The 25916-nt window shown below is 37.7% G+C and overlaps 2 protein-coding genes across 5 annotated transcripts in view; one reads left to right on the top strand and one right to left on the bottom strand.

Annotated features, from left to right (window-relative positions):
• The first annotated feature begins 35 nt into the window (after nucleotides 1-35).
• LRRC57 (leucine rich repeat containing 57) lies at nucleotides 36-4110 on the top strand. Its single transcript, XM_008518581.2, has 6 exons — nucleotides 36-123; nucleotides 336-441; nucleotides 532-670; nucleotides 1244-1512; nucleotides 2542-2727; nucleotides 3159-4110. The coding sequence occupies exons 2-6, from the start codon at nucleotides 358-360 to the stop codon at nucleotides 3198-3200; spliced, it is 720 nt and encodes a 239-aa protein (XP_008516803.1). The 5' UTR covers nucleotides 36-123; nucleotides 336-357; the 3' UTR covers nucleotides 3201-4110.
• Nucleotides 4111-7164: 3054 nt separating this feature from the next.
• The window catches only part of SNAP23 (synaptosome associated protein 23), a 31776-nt gene continuing 13024 nt past the window's right edge, over nucleotides 7165-25916 (bottom strand). For 2 of the 4 annotated variants that reach the window (XM_070583388.1, XM_070583394.1), the window contains exons 3-10: nucleotides 22061-22164; nucleotides 21513-21554; nucleotides 20829-20877; nucleotides 19972-20089; nucleotides 16041-16073; nucleotides 11032-11190; nucleotides 9723-9867; nucleotides 7165-8499 (exon numbers count right to left, since the gene is read on the bottom strand). In XM_070583388.1, coding sequence (XP_070439489.1) covers nucleotides 8434-8499; nucleotides 9723-9867; nucleotides 11032-11190; nucleotides 16041-16073; nucleotides 19972-20089; nucleotides 20829-20877; nucleotides 21513-21554; nucleotides 22061-22117 — 669 coding nt within the window. In that variant the 5' untranslated portion in view covers nucleotides 22118-22164 and the 3' untranslated portion in view covers nucleotides 7165-8433. The remainder of the gene's footprint in view (nucleotides 8500-9722; nucleotides 9868-11031; nucleotides 11191-16040; nucleotides 16074-19971; nucleotides 20090-20828; nucleotides 20878-21512; nucleotides 21555-22060; nucleotides 22165-25916) is intronic. The other 2 variants (XM_070583402.1, XM_070583411.1) reach the window with 1 other exon arrangement.

Below are 25916 nucleotides of genomic sequence, written 5' to 3' on the forward strand. Positions count from 1 at the left end.
AAAGCAAACGCGCCGCGCGGCTCGATGACGTCACTGGGCGTTACCTCCCGGGCGGAAGCCCGCGGAGCGCATCACGGGCCAGCGCGGGTCCCGGGTCTTCGGCTGTGAGCAGAGGGGTAGGAGGCAAGTCTGGGGCTCCCTGATCCTCTGTAGGCTCCTAGCGGCGTCTGGCCTCGGAACAGCTGCAAAAGCGGTGGAGCCTGGCGGTCGGACTGTTTTTCCCTTTCTTCCTTGCCACTCTTGGGCTGGCCCCCGAGATCCAGTGACAGCTGGGGTGTGAGACCAGGAGGCCAGCGGGGTGGCCGGGCGGTGACAACTGCGCTTCCTTCCCGCAGGAACCTGAGTCGTGGCGCTAGGATGGGAAACAGTGCCCTCCGCGCTCATGTGGAAACCGCGCAGAAAACGGGTGTCTTTCAGCTTAAGGACCGTGGGCTGACCGAGGTGAGACTGGGAGGGACCAGGGAGAGGGACAGCGGGGGCGGTGAAAATAATCGGTGAAGGATTCTCCGCGTTGTGAACTCCTTTCTCCAGTTCCCCTCAGAGTTGCAGAAGCTGACGAGCAATCTCAGGACCATCGACTTGTCCAACAACAAGATCGAGAGCCTACCGCCTATGATAATGGGGAAGTTCACTCTGCTGAAGAGCCTCTCCTTGAACAACAACAAACTGGGTATGGCTTTTGCGCCTAGGAAGCTTTTGCTAGTGATCAGCTGTTAAGAAGGGTGGTTTTCTTTTACAAGCTGATTTTTTTTGTTGTTATGAAACTGTTCAGAGAGCTCAGGACACAGGGAGAATGTCAGAGTCCTTGAAGCTTTCTTGTAATTATATCTATAAGCCTCCTTTGGTGGTATAATGATTGGTACGGGGTTAATTTGGACTTAAAAAGGAAGGCACCATCTTTGGGATGTTATGTAAACAGAGCTAATTTTGCTGCTAATTTGGAAGGGGGGCGGGAATGGGGAGGGGAGGGCCTTCCAAATCCCACAAACTTGCTGTTGGATTGTTTAGAGGCCCCTTTACAAAAGGTGCTCATTATACACAAAATCCTTTCCTGCATTTTGATGGCACCCACACCTTCTGAAGACTATGTTAGTAAAAATGCAGTACTTAAATATGGCACAACGTGGGAATTCTATGTATATTAACAAGAGGTCTAGCAGGCTGCCATATAGTTTTTATAAACTTCATCAAAGGAGTTTTTCAGCTGTATCAGATTCAGGTTTAAAATTCTTTTCTTTGCCAGCTGTTCTTCCTGATGAGTTATGCAATCTGAAAAAACTGGAGATGCTAAGCCTAAACAACAATCACTTGAGAGAGCTGCCATCTACCTTTGGGCAACTGTCTGCCCTCAAGACTCTGAGCCTCTCTGGGAACCAGCTACAAGCACTACCACCCCAACTTTGTAGCCTACGGCACCTGGATGTGGTGGATCTCTCCAAGAACCAGATTCGATGCATACCTGACATAGTGGGGGATCTGCAGGTCATCGAACTCAACCTCAATCAGAACCAGGTCTAGAGCTTAAGGATTTTTTCTTCAGCATGTATGTGGGTTTATGGTCTCCTGAGTAACCTGTTGTTCTCTAAACTGTAATCATGGAGCTGGGTATCAGAGGCTAGGGGAGAGCTTTGTTCTATGTAGTAGACTAATTTCAAACCCCAAAGTGCTATGGAGTTAGTTGAGACAGTGGGTGTGTTTGTTGTGTAGGTGTGTTTTGGAGGGTGGGGTGGGTAACAGGGTGAAGTAATTTCAGAAGTTAAACTACTCTCATAAATCTTGAAGAGTTCTTCAGATCCTCCTCAAATATGCCTCTAATCATCTTGCAAGGAGCTATGTCAGGGAGAGAAAGTGGAAAAGAGGCTTAAACTCATAGATATGAATGTAGATTTTGCGGTCTTACAGTGATAGGTTTAAGGATGGATGAGCTTTCTAGGAGAAAGTTTAGGAAAAAGATGAAATATTAAGTATTAGAAACTGCTGCTTGAAAAATGTCCATAGGAACAAGAAAGGAAGCCAAAAATCAAGAATAAGTCAAAAGATAGGAAGAAAAACCTAGTATTTAGATACAAAAGGGAGTTTCAAGGAAGGGATAACTAGTACAGTCAAATGTAACAGGGAATGAGGACAATGAATCCTTGACTTCGGCAGTAAAGTGGCCAGCATCTATGTACGCATAGAAGATTAGTAATAAATATACCAAAATGTTTATGGGGGCAGGTTACAGGTAACTTTTTTCTTTGAAATTGTGTGATCCTCAAATTTCCTATAATGAACAGTGCTATTATTATTAGAAAATTTTGTTCCCAAAAAAGCCGCTGGTGACTTTCAAAAAGCAATTTTCTCCCCCAAAAAGTGGAGGAGTAGTAACAGAAGCTAGATCACAGAGGCTTCTGCAATGAGTAGGTAGTGAGAAAATGGAGGCGGTGAAAGCAGAACTAGGACAAATAGTCAAGTAAAAGTTTTTTGTTTTAATCTAGTAAAAAATAACCATTATTGTGCTTATACTTTTTCCTGTTATTCTTTTTTGTTCGTGTTCAATAGATATCTCAGATCTCAGTAAAGATATCTTGCTGTCCTCGCCTTAAAGTTCTTCGCCTAGAAGAGAACTGCCTTGAGCTCAGCATGCTTCCACAGAGCATCCTCAGTGATTCCCAGATCTGTCTTCTTGCTGTGGAAGGCAACCTTTTTGAAATAAAGAAACTTCGAGAACTAGAAGGCTATGATAAGGTATGTGTTAGTGTACTTCTGCACTTCTAGTCACTGTTCCAGAGAAGACAACAGTGAAGTAACCCACATGAATGTTAACTATAGGATGTATGTATAATCCTGTTTGTCGACAAGATTTATTCCTCATTTTGGAGGTGGGTTCTAAGAATCAGCCAAGAGAATTGTGCCAAGATGACTTTTTCTCTAGTCAGTGTATTGTAAAGCATCTTTGTCTTTTGATAGGTTTCCTATTAAAATATAAAAGAAAAAATTTTAAAACTCCAAAACTATGTGCTTTAAATCTGCATTTAGAATAGGTAGATTTTGTAGTAAATGAGGGACCATATCCAATAAAAACCTAAATGAAAAAAAATAAAAAGCTAAGTAACAAATAGGCTAATATTTGTTCATGCCAAAATACCTCATATATATTCTTCTTTCATGACTTTTAGTACATGGAGAGGTTCACGGCCACCAAGAAGAAGTTTGCATGATGTTCTCCAGGAGCATGGGAACCTTACAGGACACTGACTTGGAGCCTGTTGCAATCTGGCTGAAGCAAAGGCTCCTGTTCTTGTCAAGGATATATGCATTAAGGAGATGATACTCCAGATTATATTTCACTCTACTTTTTTCCTTTCTAGGGCTCATCTCAAATAAGCTAAAAGGAATCAACAGACAGGAAGAGTCCTCCATTTTGAGTCATGGATAGGGCAATGAACAATGCTGATATTCAAAACTATCATTAATTTGGCTTTAAGAAACCAGTAGCTAGTTACTATTTATACAGTGAGGGGATGCTGCCTGGTAATAATAGAATAGCTGCACACCACAGCTTGAAATTTCATGTCTAGTTTCAATGTGTGAGCTTTCATAAAGTCAGTTGCCATTCCACGTCTGTGTAAACACTTCATATTTTTATGAAATTCAAATAATTTGTGAGAGGCTGCTATGGTTAACTTAAGGATTTAGGATTTTATTCCAGTCCATCAGTTCAACTGCAGTGTTTATACTTGGAATTTAGGATGTACATAAATATGTGACTGTCTTGATTAAAAGTGTACTTTGTCAAGAGAAGCACCAACACAACACTAAGATGTTCCCCAAGGCTGCAGTAGCAAATTCTTTACTACTGCAGGTGCCTTATTGGTAGAGGGCTCTGAACTAAAACTGTATATGCAAAACTTGTAAGATACAAGGGGTTTTAATAATCAAGATTTTTCCTGAAGCTTTGTTAGAAATAATGTCTTATTTCTGGTAATCCTTTTCCCTTTTTGTATTTATAAACTCTACTAATCAAATTACCTATCAAAAAACTACTGCTACAATATTTTAAAACCACCTGTATTTATCAAGTTTATTCTCTGAATGAGAGACTATACTAAATAAAGAATTTTTAATGAATTTTGGCTGAAAGAAAGGTTAATCTTTTAAAGGAAGAAGACAGGAGAACTTTAACCTATAAAGGGCCCTTTGTTTGAAAGTAAACTGATTAGGAAGAAATGTGTCATATTCTTCAGGTTGCATGAGTACTGCAATGCATTCATGTGACTGATAAACATTTTGTGGTACTGGAACCTTGCTTACTAAGAGAAACTGAAGGTACAAACATAGATGATTTCAGATTGTTACTCGGTCATTTAGAAGCTACCACTCTGTCATTTTCTGAAGCTTTGTCTTAGCCAAGGAGCTATTATTTACCATGTATTGACAGTTCTTATTTTACAAAACCTAGTTTAACCTTTAAGAGATCACAAGAGCCTAGTGTTTAATCTATATGAGGAAATCTCTCTGACCTTAAATCTGGTATAGGTATTCTTTTCCCATGTTATATTCAGTGTCTCAATTTGGGGAGGGGTAGAGGTGAGAGTTTATCAGTATCAATTGAGTTTTGATTTTTATAAACTTTCTTTAATGCTTAATCTTATTGATCTACTGAACAATTAACATTTCTCTAAATATTTTATCAGTACTTACCATCTAATAAATCAGAACTTATAAATTAAACTTAAAATGTCCCCAGCCATTTAATTATTAATTATAGTCTAAAAAATCCCCACCCCTATGAGAATCAGTGACTATGACCTCTCTCAACTTGGACCCAGCCTTATTTACAGATACCTCTTCTTCTCTCTCATTTGCCTGCCCAGTCATACTAGATTATTCTGCTCCTTAAACCCACAGTACAACGTCTCTTTCTCCTTTAACTGCCTTTACGTTGTTTGCTCAGTCAGGAATGTCCTCTGTTACTAACATGCTCCTTCCTTATGCCTAAGCCCCTAAGTCTAAGCCGAATTAACTGCTCCCACATCTGTTACAATAGCTCGTATCAGATTCTATATTCATCTGTCTCTTGCCAGACTGAGCTTCTTGAGGGCAGGAACTATATAATGCAATATGCCTAAAGTTATAGTACACAAGTATTTAGACTTAAATAAAAGCTAACAAAGTAGGCTGACTTGTGGTCTGGAGACCCAGATTCTAGTGACCACCAGCCCTAAGCTCTAAGCCCTACATTCTTTTTAGAGCTTACTTAGTGTACTGACTAAGATCATGGACCTTGGAGTCAGAAAGATCCTGGTTTGAATCTGAAGTCTGTCATTTACTAGCTTTATGAATTTGAGCTATTTACTTTGATCTGTAATATAGGCAATCCCTCCTACCTCTCAGGTCTGTTATGAGGATATGGTGAAAAGATAAACAAAAGCCTTTAGCATACTGCCCATGACAGAGTAAGCACTCAATAAATGGTGCCATTTATTTCATCTGTAAGACATTAAAATAGAATTTAGCAAGCTATAAAAAAAATGGAAAGTGCAGCAGACTCTACAGTAAGAAGGATGAAAAATAAATGACTAGAGAATCAGGAACTTGAATATCAATCTGAGAAACAGAAATCTGATTAGGAATGTAATTGGGATAACTTAGAACTTAGTAAAGGAGTGACCTAAAGAAAACAGCATTTAAAGAAACTAATTCTAAGTGTAATTCAGTACAGGATGTCTGGGAAGTAGATATTTAAGTTAAGGAGAGATTCACAATCCACACGTGACATGAAAAGATCTAGGGTTGAAGTGTGCTAATAAAGGATGAATTAAAACTGTGAAGTAAGAAAACAATAGGCACAACTACAAGGGATAAAGATCATTGTCATAAGACTGAAACTTGAAGAGGGAGCTTACTGTTAAAAAAAAAAATGAAGTTCAGTGGGGGAGACTATTTAACTCCCCATTTATAGGTTAATATTATGCTCAAGGTCGCAGAACTAGTAAATAACTGAACCAGAACTTGAACTCAGGTGTTCAGACTCCAAAGCTTGTGTTAACCACTTCAGTTACTACCTTTCAAAAGTAATGGAAACAAGTTTCCAGACAATGTTACAGGGAAAAAAATCAGAAAAGGCTTTAAGTCAACAGTTTCTATTTCTAGTGCATTATTGGCCTAATTTCTATGGCCTCATCCCTCTTCTTTCTCAGTAGCAGAATCTTTGAAAAATTTTTTAACCTGGGATTCGTGGATGGGCTTTTAAGACCCATTTATGCAGGATTCATGTTTGTGTGTCTATTTCTCTGAGGAGATAGGCTGTGTTGCCTTCTATCAAATTCACAAAGGGATCCTTGACCCATAAAGACCTCTACCCTAGAGAGAATAGCAGCTATCATTTATTAACCTCTTACACTTGCTGGGCACTGCTCTTAAGTGCTTTACATGCATTGCCACAATGAGTCCTCACAAGACCTCTAAGAGGTAGGAATGGTAATCTCCATTTACAGACAAGGAAACTGCAGCACAAAAATGGGCTTACAGTCACTCAGCCAGCAGGTGGCAGAGCTAGAATGTAAATCCAGACAATTTGGTGCCTTAGCTCAAACTTCTAACCAGTTATACTGTGGGGGGAACATATTGGTATCTTCAGAACTATTTCCTTTAGCCATAACAGTGTTAAAAAAAAAAGTTTTTTTAAATGCTTTTAGGAAGAGCATTTAGGAATAGCACAATCCCCAGTGTTTTACACTTTCTTACTTTACACCTCTACCATCACCTGCCAAACTACTCCTTTTGGCATGGAGCATTTCTATTAGAGAGGGCCTAACTGAATCTCACTTTAAATTTTTTCCTCTTCAAGTCTTTGAAAGCTCCCATGTTAACTGTATCTTCTCAAGGGGGTTGTAGTTCTCTCTCATAAACATTATCCTTTTAGTCACTAGTGTATTTTAGCTCAAATGAATAAAAGACTAGTAATGATTAAAATGAACCTCATGACAAATCATAGGAAAAGTCCTGTCAATATTTTCAACGGGGAAAATGGAAAAGGTGCGAAAGGCAGATTTCTGCTGGAGTGCTTCTTGATTTATGGACCTCTGCTTTATTCAGTTTACTAAATAAGAGCTGATGAAATGATTGCCCCTGCCAAAGTCACAGAAACACACTACCTATCTGAAAGAACAATTCCACTAGTTAGTTACAAAATTTAATTGTAAGGATCAAGCAGTGGTTATTGGTCAACCCAATCCACATTAATAGCTTTGAAGTGTGTGATGCTATTTTTTAAATAAAGGTGACAAATATTGATCAGATTCTTCTAATACTGTTCAGGATCTAAATAGACATGATTCTGGACATAGTTCAATACACAAGGCCAAGACAATGACAGTGCAATCATCAATAATAAAACCAAAGGTGTAATTTTCCAAATCACTTTTAGTTAAACAGAATAAATTCTAGCTTTTTAAAAATCTACATAAATCTCAAAGCAATCTAACCATTTTTCTACCTGAGATCAAAATAAGTTTCTTTTTTCCTATCTACACATAATTCTTGGTATTGAGGTAAATCTGAATTCACGTGATATACTTTGTCAAACTTTTCCAAAAATTTTTAAGCCCTGCTTTAGAGAGAAATTCTCATGTTACACATACATATTTACATAGTTTTTCTTCAAAGACTAACAAGAAATTTATGAGGTTAATAGGCCTGTAATGGGACCATGATACTACTACTAACATGAAAATAAAAACCATTCATTTATACACAGTATTCCTGTATGGTGCAATACGAAATGGGATCATAGAATCTATGTACATATATGAATCACCACCAAGAATTCAGAAATTAAGCTCAGTTTAAGAAAACTCATTCTATTCTTTTTTGGAGCAGAGGTTGCAAAGTTGTGACGTATAACAAAAATGTTGTGTTTAAAAGCTCCAAAACCGAATATTAGCCTAAATTGACAATAACTGCAACTTAAATTAAAAACTAAATCCAACTAGATCTTTACTGTGGCTATGCGACTTTGTTTCGTGGCCTGCAGGTTTTACTGAGGTAACAACCTCTTATCTCTGGCCTCTCCTTCTTGCACTCCCCCACCCTTGCCCCCAGCTTCCCTTTTCATGGCTGTCTTTGGCAATGCTTCCAAGTCTTGAAAGCAAAGGAACTTGCTAAAGTAAATGAGGAAGATGAAAAACAGCATTATCTGTCATGTATGAAAACCAATCTAAGAGTATGAACTGAGAAAGAAAATACTAGAAGGAAGGCTGAGCAGCAGTCTACCCTCAAGGGAAAAAGAAAATGTAAAAATAGGGGGCCTGTTACTCCTTGCCCTTCTTCCACATTATCTCCTGATTAGAAGAGTGTGGAACCAAAATTTTAAACTCTGAAAAGGCAACGACTTTGAAGGAGAAGCTACAGAAGTGAATAAATGATAGAAAAAAAAGTACAGCAGTAGCTTTAGCTGTCAATGAGTTTCTTTGCTCTGGCATTGGCATTGTCAATACGATCTTTGTTGGTGTCAGCCTAAAAAAAAAAAAAAGATATCACCATTACTTCACAAGGTAAGTTGCTCTAATAAAAGCTAAATTTCATACACTTGGAGTAAATCAACACACTGAGAAAATTCAGGAAACAGTTGAAGTCACATTACAAAACTTTTGGGCAAGAACTGACAGAATATCAAATTCATCAGGAAAAACTTGAGAGTATCAATATGATGACATATGTGTAACAGAAGAACTGGCCAGTATTTTGTGAATTCTTAACATTTTTTCATAGTTTAACATGTCTGAAACTGGGATGCATCTTATAGTCAATGGCACTTTAGATGCAAGAAAATCTAGGAATGCTCTTCTCTGCTACAGATCTGGACCTCATGGGAGTTCTCTGAACTGAATCATAGAATCCCATCTGGAGTTACCCTAGGCCTAACCCAGAGAGACTGAAATAACTTCAGAGATACTGAAAAAACCATCCCCAATATCGCTGAAACAGATGTATTACCATCCACATCAACATCTGAATTAAAATGACAGGCAATATGTGGCCTAACCCATACAACAGCATTAAAAGCATCTTATTAACCATCATTTGCCTGAACGAAATCCATTTTAAGTGATTCAACAGAAAGCCAAGCTTAAAAACTCACCCCATCCTTCAAAGTACACTGAAATTTTCATGAGGTAACAATAAGAATGGCTTTTAGATCAGACATATCCGAACACCGAACACAATTTGACTTGCAGTGTCTTATATCATGTGAAGTGAAAAAAACAGCAATCGCACTTTTTCATTACTCACAGGACTCTATTTTGTGTGTCTACTGCACAAGAACCATTCTGCAGAAATGATTTTCACCTACTAACTTATGAGATGAGGACTCAGGAACTTACTAATTGGTTACTAGTTTATAAAACTCCAAAAGCTAACTCGCTCATTCAGGGGGAAAAAAAGGGAAGTCCACACACAGGTTAGAGGAGATTCTAAACTTCGTGTACGAAATTTTAAATAAAATTACTTCATTCCAATGTCTTGGTTTCAAAATGAACCAGCTGCCATGAGCAAGAGATAGGAGGACTAGGCTATTGTTTCTCAGTGTGTTAGAACTGTCGCCTCATCAAAACTATAAGACCTGTGAAGACAGGATCTTATCCTATTGTTCTCCTCCAAAGTATCTAGCACAGATGTCTATTACTAAAACACTGTACTGGATGTCTCATTTTCCTGTGGCACTAAGAAGCTTTTACCTTTTCTGTGATCCGGCCTATCTGTCGATTTTGAGCCTCAATCTCGTTGCCCATGTCCAGGGCCATGTTTTTTAGGTTTCCCAGTATACTGCCCACTTGAGTCAGGTTCTCTTCCATTTCATCTTCTCTGGCATCATTAGTTATACTATCACAAAAAGATAGTACTTTTTGGTGAATTATACAAACGGACTAAGTCTGGATTTAGTTTTCATAAAAACAAGTAGCCAAAATGACTCTCAGCAAGCATAAGACCCAAGGGAGTGCGGGTTACCATTCTAGGAAAACATTCTATAGAAACAATTGAAAGACTGATCAAAGAGAGCACCATGTCTAAAAGCCGTGTAAGAGAAGATTAAGAAACAACTCTAGAACCAGTGGTTCTCAAAGTGTGATTCCCACCATCACCTGGGCACTTGTTAGACATGAAAACATGCTGATTCTCACACTCCACTCCAGATCTACTGAATCCGAGTCTGAAAACAGATTCAAGCAATCTGTGTTTTAATAAGCCTCCCAGGTGATTCTGATGCATGCTTAAGTTTAAAGAACCCTGCTCTAAAACAGAAGTTGCCAGGCCAGCCCAGTGGCCTAGTGGTTAAGTTTGGCACACTCCACTTTGGTGGCCTGGGTTTGGTTCCCAGGCGTGGACCTACACCACTGTCTGTCAGTGGCCATGCTGTGATGGTGGCTCATATACAAAATAGAGGAAGACTGCCAACAGATGTTAGCTCAGGGCGAATCTTCCTCACCAAAAAAAAAATTAAATATGAATAAATAAATAAAATAAAACAGAGGGTGCAAAACTCTGGCCCAAAGGCCAAATCTGGCCTGCTACCTGATTCTGTAAGTAAGATTTTAGTCGAACACAGCAATGCTCATTTGTTTACCTATTGTTTATGGCTGCTTTCACCCTACAAGAGCAGAGTTGATTAGCTGTGACAGAGGCTGTGTGGCCTGCAAAATCTGAAACATTTATTATCTGACCCTTTAGATATTCTTATAGGGATCTGGCCAACCCCTGGTCTAGATGATACATTTTAAAACACATTTTCCTATTTACAGAAGTAAAATATGCTTGCTTCAGTAATTTGAAAAGCACTAAAAAATAGAAAGAAAAGTTGATCCATCACTGAAGGTCAACAACCACAGTCAACATTTTGTCAGAAGGCAGATTTTTAAATGCATTTTTAAAATGGAATAAATGTTATTTCTAATTGATGAGTTAGGGTTCACGTATAACTACACCCATCCTCCTGAGTGAGCCATTCATTTAAGAAAGAGGTAAAACTATTGGGAGGAGCTGGCATACCGTTTAATGTATCCACCGCTGGCTGCTCCTGTGGGTGCTTGCTGAGGCTGACCGTTTGTCACTCGGCCTGGCTGCTTAGATACTACGTTGCTAGGAGAGTTGTCTCCGCCATCTCCCCACGTTGCCTTATAGGCCTTACTAGACTCAAAGTTCTTTGTCCTGTATAAGAGTCAGGAGTTCCGGGGAATACCAAGAAGCAGGAGAGAGAGAGAGTTGTAGTTATCAGTGCTTGTTACCTTGAGGATGACCCTAGCACCCTTAGTATAAAAGCTACATACAGTCAGATCTAGACTGTCTATACTATCATCTATCACAATATGGCATAGGAAAAAGACGAACTGTGTAAGCTCACTGACATTAAAATTGTTTTTTTGAGATTAAAATACTTCCACCAAATTTTCACTAAGCAGTTGGCAAGTAGCAAAATGCAATTATTTCATTTTTCAGGTTCCCCTAGCCTCTGACACTATCCAGAAAAGGGGTTAATGGATGCCAGGAAAAAAAATTCCTTAGGAAAGGTGTTCTGGGATGCCTTAAGAGGTTCCTTGGAGACATCTAGAAGTTGATGAAAGCTGGAAGAGTAAGAAGCCTAAGTGGGCGACACTTAGACCCCAGCAGCCCACTTACTTGAACCAGAGTAGTTCTAGCAGATCAGATTTTTAAAGTGAGATTTTGCATTAAATTTTTAAAAAGAGTTTCTTACGAAAAAAACAAACGTCATGAAGGAAAGGCATGAATTATTGAATTATTTCCAAATTGACTAGCCAATGAATAACTACGTTGGCCATACCTCTGCCAGTTACAAATCCTTGGGTTTTTTTATTTAAGAGCTTACTTATTTAAGGGTTTTTCATTTAAGAGCTTACTTTTCCTCCTCTTAAAAAAAAAATCTTAAATCTAGACCTCTTAAAAATAAAAGCACATGCTTTAGATGTAACTGATACAGCCAAAAATCAGCCAAAGACAGAATTTTATCATGGGATTTACTATTCAAATTGATATAAATGGCAAGAAAAAGAGCCTAGTAAAGTGACTTTTAAATAGCTATTACAAAAAACAAAACTTTTTTACTGATTATTTGGCTAGGTACAGTTTTTCTTCATACAATTTTAGTTTTTTTCTATAAATAAAAATAAAGTTAGTGTATGGCTACAATATTGGTCTCTGATTTATTCCACTTAGTATGACAGTGAGGAAGTTTTGAAATTGCAAAAGCAGAGGAGAGATTTTATGAAAACAGTGGCTCCTTCCTAAATATACATGTGAAGACTCATTTTTGGCAAACCAAGAATTGGATCTTAGACCTTAATCATGAATGCCACAGAAATAGTACTACTACTTTTTTGTAGAGGCACGGAAAAGGTAAACCGATCCATGAACACTGAAGAGCTAGTTCTCAAAGTGCCTTTCTTGGCTCCACTTTAAGTTTTCACAATTCAGTTCCTATTTATGCTATTATGTTTTACTCATTAATTAACCTATTTATTAATAAGCTATGTTAAATTATCTCCTGGAACAAGGTGGGATAGATACATTTTTAAAATAAATATTTACATTAATTATCTATTAGTTTGGTGAAACCTATTTACATACTGTATCCTTTGTTAATAAGATAGTTCTCAGGCAAAATTCTAAAGCAGAGGAATTGTTAGTAAACAAAATAAACAACATAGTTTATCAGAAAGTGAACAACTAGAAGTATTAATAGAAGTAATGTAAGATAAGTGGGGCTTTTATCAGGATGTCAGATTGTAGAACAGGTCAAAGAGTGAGGGCTGGAATTCAAAAGTCACTAATTCCTAAAACACCACGTTTCTGAGAGTCTTAGTACATAAAGACAGAGAGGACTTGTGGGCTCTTGGTCTGTCAAGGGATATATACATGCTCCAACCTCCTTCTCAACCTTAAGAGATAATATTTGAAAGTCTTTAAACTTTTGAGAATTCTTCCTTCCACGGTTAGATATAAGGGGTGTAAGATGCAAATGAATTATTTTAACATGATATTGTGAATGAGGTTCAATTAAAGCATAGTCTATAAACAAAGAATCAGACTGGTTACCAAACTCTTCTCCCTTGAAGATGTTCTTTCAATATCAAGGGAAGAAGGTACAAAAAGCTGACTTTGATTTTTTTTTTTACAGTTTTGCATTTGTCATTGTTTACTTTCAAATGGGTTGGGGAAAAAAAAACTACTTTTTTTTCATGCAGTTATGACATGTTCTGCATGTTTATGAAGAAAGTGATTTTTAAATGCTCTTCATTTCCTGTCTTCATCCTCATGATAGTTCCATGTCTCTTTCAGCACCTCCACTGTAGGTAACGCCTTCTGGTTGCTCAAGATCCACTTGCCATTACCCTGGAGCTTCTCCCACCAAATTGGAACATCCTTTAAAGTTGCCTGTTTTTAAGAGCACTGTCAGGCAGCTGCCTATCTAATAAAAATAATACTGATTTTAATCTAATCTAATCTCATCTAACCATAAAGGGTCTTAAAGGTAATAGTTCCAAAACTTAACTGAACACCAGAGTGACCTGGATGTTTTTAAACACACAGATGCACAGGCTACACTCTGAAGATTCTGCTTCAATATGTATGGGGTAGAGCCTGGGCATCTTTTGTTGTTATTACTGTTTTATTTAAATTCAACAGATCATTTAGCTACCCAGCAGGGAAGAGAAACACTGTTCTAAGGGACTTCCAATCTCTTGTAAGAAATATTTTAGATTATTCTGGGGTCTACCTTAGTATTTCTACATACCGAGACACTGAGGAATTAATCTGGAGGAAGCAAAGGTACACACCAGGATTTTTTCCAAAAAAGCCACAAGATTTGTAGTAAATTGACTTGAATCCAAATCCTAGACCTGTCACCCAGTAGCTGTAGAACCTTAAGCAAACTTCCATCTCTCAGCATCCTTCTCCTTATATGTAAAACTAAGATAATAACAATACTTAACACTTCACAGGGCTATCAAAATATTGTTGATAATGGTTGTAAAACTGCTTTGTAAAGCATTAGACAAATATTTTTATTCTTTGGCTTTAACCTCAATCTGATCCTTAGTTAACAGTCCACACCTTTAAGTGTACAGATCACTAATTGGCTCATTAACATTCCCCAACTTTGAGATCTACAGGTAGCCGAACATAGTTGGAATATGGCTACATAAAAATCAGCTAGGCGCAGGTTGTTTTGGTCCACAGTAAGAAAGAAATGATTCTGATCTGTGACAGAACTCTTTTGCATAATAAAATTTATAGCACCTCTAGGAAGAAATTAGACTTCATGATAAAATGCTTAAGCAAATTAGTGATAGATTTTAATGCAATCAAGAACTCCATTTGGAAAGTTAGATTTACCTCTGTCACTTCTGAGGAGTCAACCGTTTTTTATTTTATTTATGTATTTATTTTTTTGAGGAAGATTAGCCCTGAGCTAACATCTGCTGCCAATCCTCCTCTTTTTGCTGAGGAAGACTGGCCCTGAGCTAACATCCATGCCCATCTTTCTCTACTTTATATGTGGGATGCCTACCACAGCATGGCTTGCCAAGCAGCACCATGTCCGCACCCAGGATCCAGACCGGCGAACCTGGCTGCCGAAGCAAAACGTGCGAACTTAATTGCTGTGCCACCGGGCCGGCCCCCATGAGGAGTCAATCTTTAACTATCACGTTTTTTTCCCCATATAAATATCATTCAAAAATAGCAAGTTTGAAATAAGAGTTGAAATATCCCTAAATCAATTTAAGAAGCTGCTGTAAAAGCAGAAAACAAGAAGTATCAGGACATGAACAGAATAACTTTAACAACTTCTTTTCCTAGTTTTGGTTGTCAATATTAGTCCTAACTGAGTAAGAACAGCAAAAACAAAGCCCAGTATTAGCTATAATTCTTTCATATCAAGGAGAAATGGGATCACATAAATACCAATTATAATGAGTAAGTGCGTGTGTATGTGTGTGTTTATCAGGCTATGGGAAAGAAGAAAAAGGAGGGCAAGACACAAAAGGTAGAAATCAAACACTTAATTTGCTAACATTTAACCATGGTCTCTTCATGGTTTCCATAAGATCCAAAATTAGGAGTCAAATATGATAAACAGCAGGCTGACTAAAGGGTTAAATTTTATAAAAAATTAAGATTAGTTAGCTCCGTATTAATTCAACATGAAACCATAGCAAGCTAACACATGACATCATAGGACTTATGGAACAGATTATAATATATATAATGAGGGAAAACCCTTATTTTAAAAAAAAAGAAGGCATTAGATATGGTAACATTTTAAATTTATATCCCACCTTGTTCCAAATGGCATTTAAGATGACTAGATAGGCAATTAATTCCTCAATTTGGTAGTGGCCTAAATCCTGAAAACTGGAAGGGAGCAAGGAAATTTAATAGAAGATAGGATACTGAAATCAAAGCCCTATGGAGAGAGCTGGATTTAGCCTGAATTCCATTACCTTTGAACAGAATTAGAATTCAGCAATTCTCTACAAAGATCAACCTATTTAAAAGTTCTTAGGAAACTTTAGCAGTGTTTTTATTTTTATAATCTTAGATGTTATTTAGCAAAAACTTATTTATCAGAGTCTTTAGTAAAAGGGTGGTATTATAAATTGAGATTCCTTTGTCAAGTCCATCTTGTGGCAGACAGCACCCATACAAGAATAAATTCACTTCACATTACACACCACAGCACAGTTTTTAAGACAGTCTTCACCACTCACAAATCCATGCACATGCAAAGAAAAGCCATTTGAAGCATCACCTTTAGATAGCAGGTTAACAGCCCAAACTGCGCCAACAAGACTGCATCTTAAAGTTCCCTTTGATCAGTTACTGAGCCCGGCTTCTGATGTTAAATCTTCATTTTTAGTAAGCAGATTAGAAAGGAAGAGATTAGGCGAGAGAATGAAATGCAGAAAATAGTGAATGCCAGTCAAACAGAACAGAAGCAGGTTTAGAGTTTTCAAAACATAACACAATTAAATTCCTGCCTGGTTTCATAGAAACAACCAACATCTGAGAATCTAGACAAAAAGAAAAACAAGAAGACTAATTAAACCAGAGCACACTTCATTTTTCCTAAGAATGTCTGTGTGATGATTTTCTTTCCTAAAACCATGAAAATTAATACGAAGGGAAGGCAAATACTAACGGAGGGGTTGTTAAATTTCCTCACTCTTTCCTTGGTGATTACAGATTTCTCTTAATTACTTCTATTTTAGTTTTTATTTACGTTTTAATTTTTAAAAATCCTTTTACATGTCTAACTCTCCCATCAGCCAACAAGTTTCTAAAGGACATTTAATCAACAACTGTTTATTAAGCACCTACTATGTATCAGGTATCACGTGAGGCAAAAAAAATAATGACAAATAAAACAGCGCAGAGCTATGCCTTCCTCGTCTTTGTATCTCCAGTGACTGGGATGGAGGGAGCACTCAACTGTTGAATAAAATATAACTCAGTATTTATTTTAACTAATCAGAGCTGAATATTTACACCTCAATATGACATAAGAGTGGAATAGTATAAAACCTGTGACACCAATTTTGAACTTCTCCAGTATAAGTGGTCCAGAAATAACAATTTGTCTTCAAACTATGTGCCATTAGGTTTGACATTATAAACACAGACTGAAGAGAGAAGACCCTGTCTGAGCATGGTTAAACTGGGACACTGGGCAGTTTACTAGTCTGAGACTTCCCATTTTAAGTCAAATGACAAGTTATAAAGTTCCTGACAAAGATAGGATTTTTAATAAGGATCTGTACTATTTTGCCTTTAGGAATCAAATAGCAGCAAGCTAACAATGACATTTATTCACAATTTTTAAGTTTAATCCTGGTAGTCTGTTTTTAAATTCTAGTAGTCCTTTAAAAAGAATTAGCTAAAGTTAAAATTCCCTTCTAATATAGGGTACCATTAAGTAAAGGTATTTCCATGCCTTATTAAAAACAGATTTGCTGACCTGGCTTCAGTGAAGACTACTGAACAAAAGAAATCTCAAAGAACAAATCTACTCAAGAAATTTTCTATACAGCAACACATCTAACTACAGCAACAAAAAGATTCATTCTTTTCTTGCCAAAGTCAAGCAATGTAGCATATAGTGAAAAGCTAGGGCTCTGCCTGGTTTTGAATCTCAGCTCTTCCACTTGCTAGTGTAGCCTCTTTGTGCCTCTATTTCCCCATGTGTAAAATGGTGATAATAAGAGACTCTCTCTCATAATAAGGGTATTGTTAGGATTAAATTTAAAGTGCTCAGAATAGTAAGAGCCTAAATTAATATACAGGCCCATAACTCTTATCCAAATCTTTGGATCCAAGACATTTTGAGCTGTACCACATAATCAGATACATCAACATTTCTGCAGTGAAACAAATTAACATTTACACTAAGTGTGATAAAGATTATAAATAGCTTCAGTTCAGTTTACATTTTGCACCCTAATTAACGAATTGTGGCACCACATTATGGAAAAAACCAAGCAACCAACCTTGCTTTTCAGAGGTTTTTAGATTTCTGAATGGCAGATAAGAGACTGTGGACCTGAGTTGTTATTACTACTACCAGAATTAGCACTAGCCTTATATGAAAGACTGAGATCCTGTGTCTGCCTTTGAGAAGCTCATGTTATGGCTATTTATATGATAAGCCTAACTGAAACACAGATTAGCAGATAAGATTAGAAAGATTAAGACACTGGCAGGAATGGTACCAGACAGAGCTGAGAACAAGAGATACCATAGAGGCCAAGGATTCAATGATATAAAGAAGAGATAGGCAGAAGGAAGGCAATTAAATCAGATATCTTTAAACTGGAATATTACTCTCTTCTCTTCAGGGAACAACTGTTCTGTTATTAGAGTCCCTTGATTCCATCTGTTAAGAAGTGCCTTCTCCTCTTGACCCTTTGAGAAACAGTTCTGCTGAGGTTAGAGGCTGAAGGCTGATTCAGGACCATACTCAACCTTCACTCTTACTAGTATCCAAGAAAATCTTGCCTATGCTTGGCTGAGATACACAAAAAGAAATAAAATTAATACTTCTGTAGCTCTATTTCCCACTTTCTATGCTATTAGATCACCTTCCTGTTGATAAACCCGACTCAGAGCTTATTTTGCTCTAGGTTCTAGGTAGGACTTCCTCCTCCTTGATCTTTTCCTGATTTCTAATCTCAAGGAAATGCATTTACTTTTTCTCCTTTGCACTCTTCCAAGAGGGTACACAAAACACAGGAGAAAAGCAAACGGAAGTTTGCAAAACATAGTTAAGAGTTTGGATTAAAAAATCTGTGCATTTCTAACTTGTTTGCTCAAAGCAATCTCCTAAAACTTGATTGAACAAGTCACAGTTACTAAAATATGCACTTTTGGAGAGTCAACCAAGGTCTAAACAGGTCAACAGACTTGTCTTAGAACAGGAAACCAATGAACAAGACTAGGAAGAACACTGTCGAATCTTCTTTTGCTCAAAACAAACACTAAAGTTGATGAATAAGCAAGTAACTCTATTTTCTCTAGCAGAAATGGCACAGAGAATGTTGTCACATGAAAACACTTATCTGAAAGTATGACAATATAACAAAAGTTGCTCCATTCCTAACTCCTTTGAGGAGTAAAAATGCTGAGTCTGTAAACCTTTGTATCCCATTCTTGGTTTATCACACCAGCTGAGACAACTGGATCAAAGTACTAATGCTTATGAAGCTCTTTAAAAGTGAATACTCTCAGCAGTAAGGATAGTCATTCAATCTCCAGACATTGTCATTTCAACTAAGGGTAAAGTTCAAAGTTAGTCCAAACCTCATCTTGGTCTGAATATACAATATTTGTCAACACCACGGAGTTCGGTTTACCCAAGAATAAGTAGAGAATTTAAGTATTCATAATGGAGTCACCAAAAAGAATGAATTCCTTTCTGTCAAGAATAATCTCATACACTATACACAAATAGTTTGAAGACTTTTCATCTAGTTTACTAGCAACTTCAAATCTTCAGTCTGTTTTGATTTTTCCTTTTTCATGTTTGATATAAAATCAATGGATTTAAAATGAATTCTCTTTGACTTACTCTCTTCTCTCTAATCTCAATGATAAGGTCTTACCTCACAGGCCTAGATTACAAAAGGTACCTAACTAGTCTATACTCCTATACTCCAATCTGTCAACTCCTTAGTCTGGCATTCAAGTTTCTCTACTGCTTATCTATGTCTTATTTTCTGCTTTTCATCTATGTGAGTCATGCAGCTCAGTTAAGTCAAGCTCCTCTGTAATCTTTGTTTACATGAAATCTTTCACAAGAAATGCCCTCCCAATTCTTCCAGGTCCATCCAAATCCTTCCCATCACTTAGAGCCTAACTTAAGACCTACCTATCTCATAAGATGTTCTCCAAATCAACATTTATCAGACTCCATCAGGTTCTGCACCTTTAGCTTTAGTCAATATCACAAGATGTAGCACTAGATTTACGTATTTTTAACTTTTTGCTATTCTTTCTCATATATCAAACCACATGATAAATTTTTTGAAGACAGGATCCAAGTCCTTTACTCCCTTGGCCGTCTCTCATGTGCCTACCACAGAATATGTATTTTGTCAGTACTCCTTGTTTGAAAGGAAAGGCACTAACTCCATCCTGCTCTGTATTATCCAGATGTATACTTTCCAACCTTTTCACGTATTATTAAAAGATGAATTGGGACTTGATCCAAGGATTGATCAAATTTAAGCCATGATTTTCAGTGAATATGCCTATTTACATGAAAAGCCTGATCTGCCTAAAGGAGAAATAGCTTAAATTTATCTAACAAAGTTCCTTATTTAGGCCCAGTCACAGTTCTGACCTTACTGGGCGGCAAAGAGGGGGAATCCTCTCACTTTAAATTTATTTTAAAAAGGTCTTAATTTATCAACTCACCTATTACATGGGCAGACACAAAGGCCACAGCACTTGTTGAGTTCTGTTAAAGTCTTCTCTGTCTCTCTCATGTCTTTATTTATTTGGTCCATGCTTTCTTCTATTCGGTTTAGTTGTTCTAAGAATAAGTTGTGGAAGTTACATTTTGTGTTGCATTCAGAGTGCCAACCAGAAAACATCATTATTATGGAGAAGCAAACTTCAACCTCAAATCCAGTAATCCATCATAGGGACTGTATCAGTGCCAGAAAGTATCACATACTGTCCAACATAAAAACAATCTTTTACATCCTGATCCTGAGGTACCTGGTCTCTTACTGTGGAAAGATTTTTTCTAAGGAATTTGTATAATAGGAGGATGTGAGGGCTTGTTTAGAGAGTACCCTTCCAACCAAATTAAGTGTACTTACACCAGATCAGATCTCTAGCATTCCTATCACTGAATAGGCTCAAAACTTGAGGGCTGTCATCAGACTAAGAAAAACTAGACCAGATTGCTCAGGGCCAACTCAAATAGAATGTTTCCAAGCTCACCTGAATCTTGACCTGTTTATGGATTTAACTTGATTTCTGAAAATGACGCATGAATACCATAATGTCTAATGTACATATGACCAATGCACAGAGTAAGTTCTGCTACCTAACAAATTCTTGGTATATAATTGGGCATTATTTCCCCCACCTCAAACAGGTAATGAACATGATATAATTCAAATCAGAAGAAAAGAAATAAACATATCACTCATCTTACAAATGGAAGTCACTCCCAAAGGCTTAATTTTATACATGGCTGATCTGAAAGAGCTTTCTGGCAACGTAAGTCAAATCAAGAGTTTCTGACAATGACTGCAACTCACCCCCTTGTTCATCCAGCATAGTGATAGTCTTGATTCCTGCATCCTGGGACTAAAAGAAGGACAAATGGCTGATGGCACAACAAAACAAAACAAAACCGAAAGAAACAAAACCTACAAGCCTTGACAAACAGCAAGAGAGACTCATAAAGAAACCTAAGCTCTCAGAGGATTAGAGCTACAGGGAAAATTAATATCCCCAAACCAACATACCTTATAACCCCCTCGCCCCCAAACAATTAAGTAACAAACTCATGGTGAAGTGATCTTCCATGTCATATTCCAATATTGTCAATAGGAAAAACAAAAAGGCCTGTTAGTGCACGGTTTTACAATTTCAGCAATTGCTGGTTTCAAATAATAAAGCTTATTGATACCATACCCTTCTGATACTTAACACCAATTCTACTTGTGCTATCAGGATCCTTCCTATACAGTTTCTTTTCTTTTTTTTTCTTTTGTGAGGAAGATTAGCCTTGAGCTAACATCTGTGCCAGTCTTCCTCTACTTTGTATGTGGGATGCCTCCACAGCATGGCTGATGAGTGGAGTAGGTCTGCACCCAGGATCCAAACCCACGAGCCCTGGGCCGCTGAAGTGAGCACATGGAACTTTAACTGCTCAGCCATGGGGCCGGCCCCTCCTATACAGTTTCTATACTTAACTTGATGATTAAACACTTTCTTACCTCAATGGCTAAACCCAGGATTCTCCTTGTACTTTCCAGAGACTAGGGGGAAAAAAAAGTGTCATCACATTCTATATTCATGATGATTGCCAGCCCACCCATCCCTCCCTTTAAGACAAAAAAATAGAAAGTTGATCACTATAATTATTTTTCTCCTTACCAGGTGCTCCTTAAGAGAAAATTTGATAGGTGAAGTTAATGGGATTTATAAAAACTTAATGTAAGCACAAATCTAGGTATATTAACAGATGTTCAAAACTTCTGTTAAAATTAAATGTCCAGAATTCCTCAAATCTAGGGTATCTTTGTTGTAAGTAACTGTTAAGTAAGGACTATCTAAAAAAAAAAATCATACAAATTATTTTCCTTTTTCAGTCTTTTGGTGAGTTGAAAAAATAAGGAGCTAGTAACGGCACTCTAAGGCAAATGCATTCTTTGATATAAAGGGACTAGGAAGAGGTCAAAATGGTCTTCTCAGAAGGTCCTCTCCTCTCTCCACTGTGAAAACTGAAAAAGAATTAATTACTTATTCCAAGTGAAATGTTTACCTCATCAGTAACCTGGTGAGCCCTCAGTTGAATTTCTTCTGATGACAGATTATCCATGATGAATTAAAACTCTTGAAAGGCACAGAAACTGAAATGCGGATATTCTGTAAGAATAAGGATACAAAAAACAAGTTTGTTTGAGCAAAGAGTGTGGAGTCAGGATACTTATCTGGAAAATAGGACAAAAAAGCCTATATCTACCTACCTACCTCATCGGTGAAGAAATTAAGGCTGAGAGAGGGTAAATGGATCCTTAAATGGTAGTTAGTACCAGAGGTGAACCTCAAACTCAGGTTTCAGAACTTCTAGTGAAGAGCTGTTTCTAGTAAGAAAGTGGTCCCTCTACTTTGAGACGGAAGGCAGTACTAGAAGATAAGCTTTAAGAGACTATGGAAATGACTTCTTGGTCGTACAATGTTCTTCACATATTGTTTGAATATGGAAAGAAATGAGATGACGAAGCCTAAGATAGTGCTCCATCACTAAAGTAAGAAAATTCAAAGTCATGCGCCTGAAGAACACAGGAAACATTCTAAAAATGTGCCAGCTGTCCAGGCTACGCGTTGGAGAAAACGAAATATCTTCATCTTAACAACAAAATGGTAATGTTGATACAAAGAGCACAGAAAAGATTTTTTATTAATAGCAGACTCTCCCTTTCCAATTACTGCATCATTTGTTCTTTTAGTGAAGTCCCTAAGAAAGTGAACAATTATTCTCCTACACATAGTAACTTACCAACTCATAGTAACTCAGAAAGAGATCTCACAGACATTCAAACTAAAACATAAACATTTAGTAGGTGTTATTTGGTCCTAATGTCATGTATTCCTCTTTAACATGTCATGTGAAATAACAAGCAGATCTAGGGTGTTTTCTTTTCATTACATTTGCCAGCTTTGTATTAAATTTTTGAAAACTAATTTTACCAAAGCTCTTTGTCAGTGACACAAAGTCTGGTTCACATTCTGTATTTCTTCCCAGGGGACATCTGGCAATGCCTGGAGACATTTTTTGATTGCCACAAGCTGCCACTACCGTGTTACTGGCATACAGTTGGTAAAGTCCAGGGATGCTGCTATACATTCTATAACGCTCCTTAGGACAGCATCCCACAACAAAGAATTACCTGGCCCAAAATGTCAAAGTACTGAGGATGAGAAATCCTGCCATGGAGTACACTCACTGCCAAGCAGGGAATTTAGTTAACTGGGAATGTACTAGACTGAACTCATGGAGGGCACGGATTTTATTGTATCTTTGGATTTCTAACATCTAACAGGATCTGACCATTGGTACTCCAGCAAATGTGTGCTGAATGAACCAACCAGTAGGAAAACAAGGAGTACTCTCAAAGTATTTAAGAGAATCTTAGAAACAAAGCTACATGTAATAGTAGCACAAAGCCTGTAAACAACCACTAGAACCACAACCAAAAACTGCCATTACATGCGTATGACCTGTGGCCTGCTGGTCACACATAAATCTTTTTATTCACGTTCCTAGCTAATACTTTTAGTGGAAACATTTTTTTAATTTTTTAAAGATTGGCACCTGAGCTAACATTTGTTGCCAATCTTTTTTTTTTCTTCTTCTCCTCCCCAAAGCCCCCCGGAACATAGTTGTATATTCTAGTTGTAGCTCCTTTCTGGTTGTGCTATGTGGGATGCTGCCTCAGCATGGCTTGAGGAGAGGCGCTAGGTCCAGACCCAGGATCCGAACCAGCGAAACCCTGGGCCGCCAAAGCGGAGCATGTGAACTTAACCACTCAGCCATGGGACCGGCCCCAGTAGAAACATCTTTTTTGTTTTGTTCTGTTTTGTTTTTGAGGAAGATTAGCCCAGAGCTAACATCTGCTGCCAATCCTCCTCTTTTTGCTGAGGAAGACTGGCCCTGAGCTAACATCTGTGCCCATCTTCCTCTACTTTATATGTGGGACACCTGCCACAGCATGACTTGACAAGTGGTGTGCAGGTCCACACCCGGGATCTGAATCAGTGAACCCTGGGCTGCCAAAGCAGAACGTGTGCACTTAACTGCTGCACCACCGGGCCCGCCCCTAGAAACATCTTTGATGAAACAAAAAGCAAAAATATTACATTCCCAGTAGAGGAAGGCATTACACTTAGAGCCTTGTTTATAATTCTATTGTCATAGCTAACCATTTTAAGATTTAACTAATATCTTGAGCCTTGATTACAGCCATTAATGCTCATGAAAAAATATGGTTATAACTAATAGAAATTATTATTGCTGCAAAAAGTTACAAACTTAATTTCATATCTTGCTTGCCATAGTAGGACTGTGGCTCTGGCACAAGTTTCACATATTAAGATATATAATCAAGATATAAAAGCCTTTCTTGAATTAAGAACTGACTGATCATTAGATATAAACATAAACAGAACCACATACTTTTTATTATTTTGCTAATTGTTTATGAGCCTTTAGCTTTATCACATATACGTTCATGTTACAATTTCTCTTTTGGCAATCTTTCAGAGTTACAATTATGAAAAGAAAAGGAATTTGTTTTTGTACCCTCTCACCCAGATTTCTGTATACCTTTCCTTTCCATAATCCCCCATCTACCTGCCCAGGCAGCCTTGTGCTTCTCCATCACTTCCTAGAGCCCCAACAAGATACCTTTCAAAGCCTGCCCTTCCCAGGCAGTATGCTCCAAAGTTATCTATCCCTCTCAGGTGAAACTCCTCAATACCCAGCAGAACAGAATGCGATAAAAAAGTGATATACACTAATCAATTAGTGCCTGGAAATGACACCCCTACTCAGGTTCTCCAATACAGTGTCCTTTGGGTAGGAAGACATTTTGGGAGTAAGGAAGCCCAGACCTCTCAAATTGCATAATTCTGCAATTCTCCTCCTGGAGGTGATTCTTGCCAATTACAAGTCAATATCTGCTCTCTTCCTAGTGAAAATGAGAAAAACTCCATGCAGGTTCAAAGAGAGGCTTGAATGCAAAATTGACCTCTGTCAAACTTGAAGTTCTGCCTTCTGATTATCAAAAAAAGCAGATGTAGTTGGGAGGCGGATGTGAAGTCACTCTTGGCATGGCAATGGGGTAATTTTGAAGGACACACCCTTTCAGTGAACTCAAAGTGCTGCCTAGTACTTCTTTTTTTCCTTCCCTGAGCAGACGACATAAAACAAGAAACAGACTTCTGTAAAGTTCTCACATGTTTGGAATACTGACATTAGGACATGGATGCCTAAGACTTCTCTATTTGGACTCTTGAGGGTGTTGAACAGATGATTATAGTAAATGGGAGTAAGAGACAAAGCAGCATTGTAAAGGGAAAGACAAAGAGAGACAAGGAATAACACTTCCCAGGCTCTTATTAGCCTTTACTAAACTGTTCAGAACTGTCAGACAGGGTGCACCTAGAATTAGCCATGTAGCTTTATTCATATTTATTATCTACAGAATTTTTCTCATGGAGTCAGGAAAAGGCTATACAGAATGCTGGAGTGAAGAGAATCAGGGAAGGGGAAGGGGAAGGAAAACAAAACATCACTTGACACAAAGATCCCATTAAACTTACTTTTCTTAGATATCATCTAATAGATTAAATATCTGTGTCATTTTCCCAACGCTCCTGGGAACTTAATATATATGCTAATTGTGTGTTTTTGAGAGAAAAATGCAAGATTTTTCTCAGTACTTTTACACCCTATTTCCCTTACCATAGTTCATCTGGGCTTACTAACAGACTCCTAATCTAACTTTCTTAATTTCTTTTCTATTATAAACCTTGGGGGGAGCAGGGAGGAAGAAATGTTCATTGAGTACCTACTATGTGTCATATACCCTACTAGGTATTTATATATATCATTA

This window comes from Equus przewalskii, chromosome 1, assembly GCF_037783145.1.
Source record: "Equus przewalskii isolate Varuska chromosome 1, EquPr2, whole genome shotgun sequence".
Lineage (NCBI taxonomy): Eukaryota > Metazoa > Chordata > Mammalia > Perissodactyla > Equidae > Equus > Equus przewalskii.

Bases quoted from the DNA above. Each gene is read 5' to 3' on its own strand.
- LRRC57 (XM_008518581.2), top strand. From the start codon at position 358: ATGGGAAACAGTGCCCTCCGCGCTCATGTGGAAACCGCGCAGAAAACG. The intron at 1,513-2,541 runs GTCTAGAGCTTA...CGTGTTCAATAG, and splicing joins TCAACCTCAATCAGAACCAG to ATATCTCAGATCTCAGTAAA. The intron at 2,728-3,158 runs GTATGTGTTAGT...CATGACTTTTAG, and splicing joins AACTAGAAGGCTATGATAAG to TACATGGAGAGGTTCACGGC.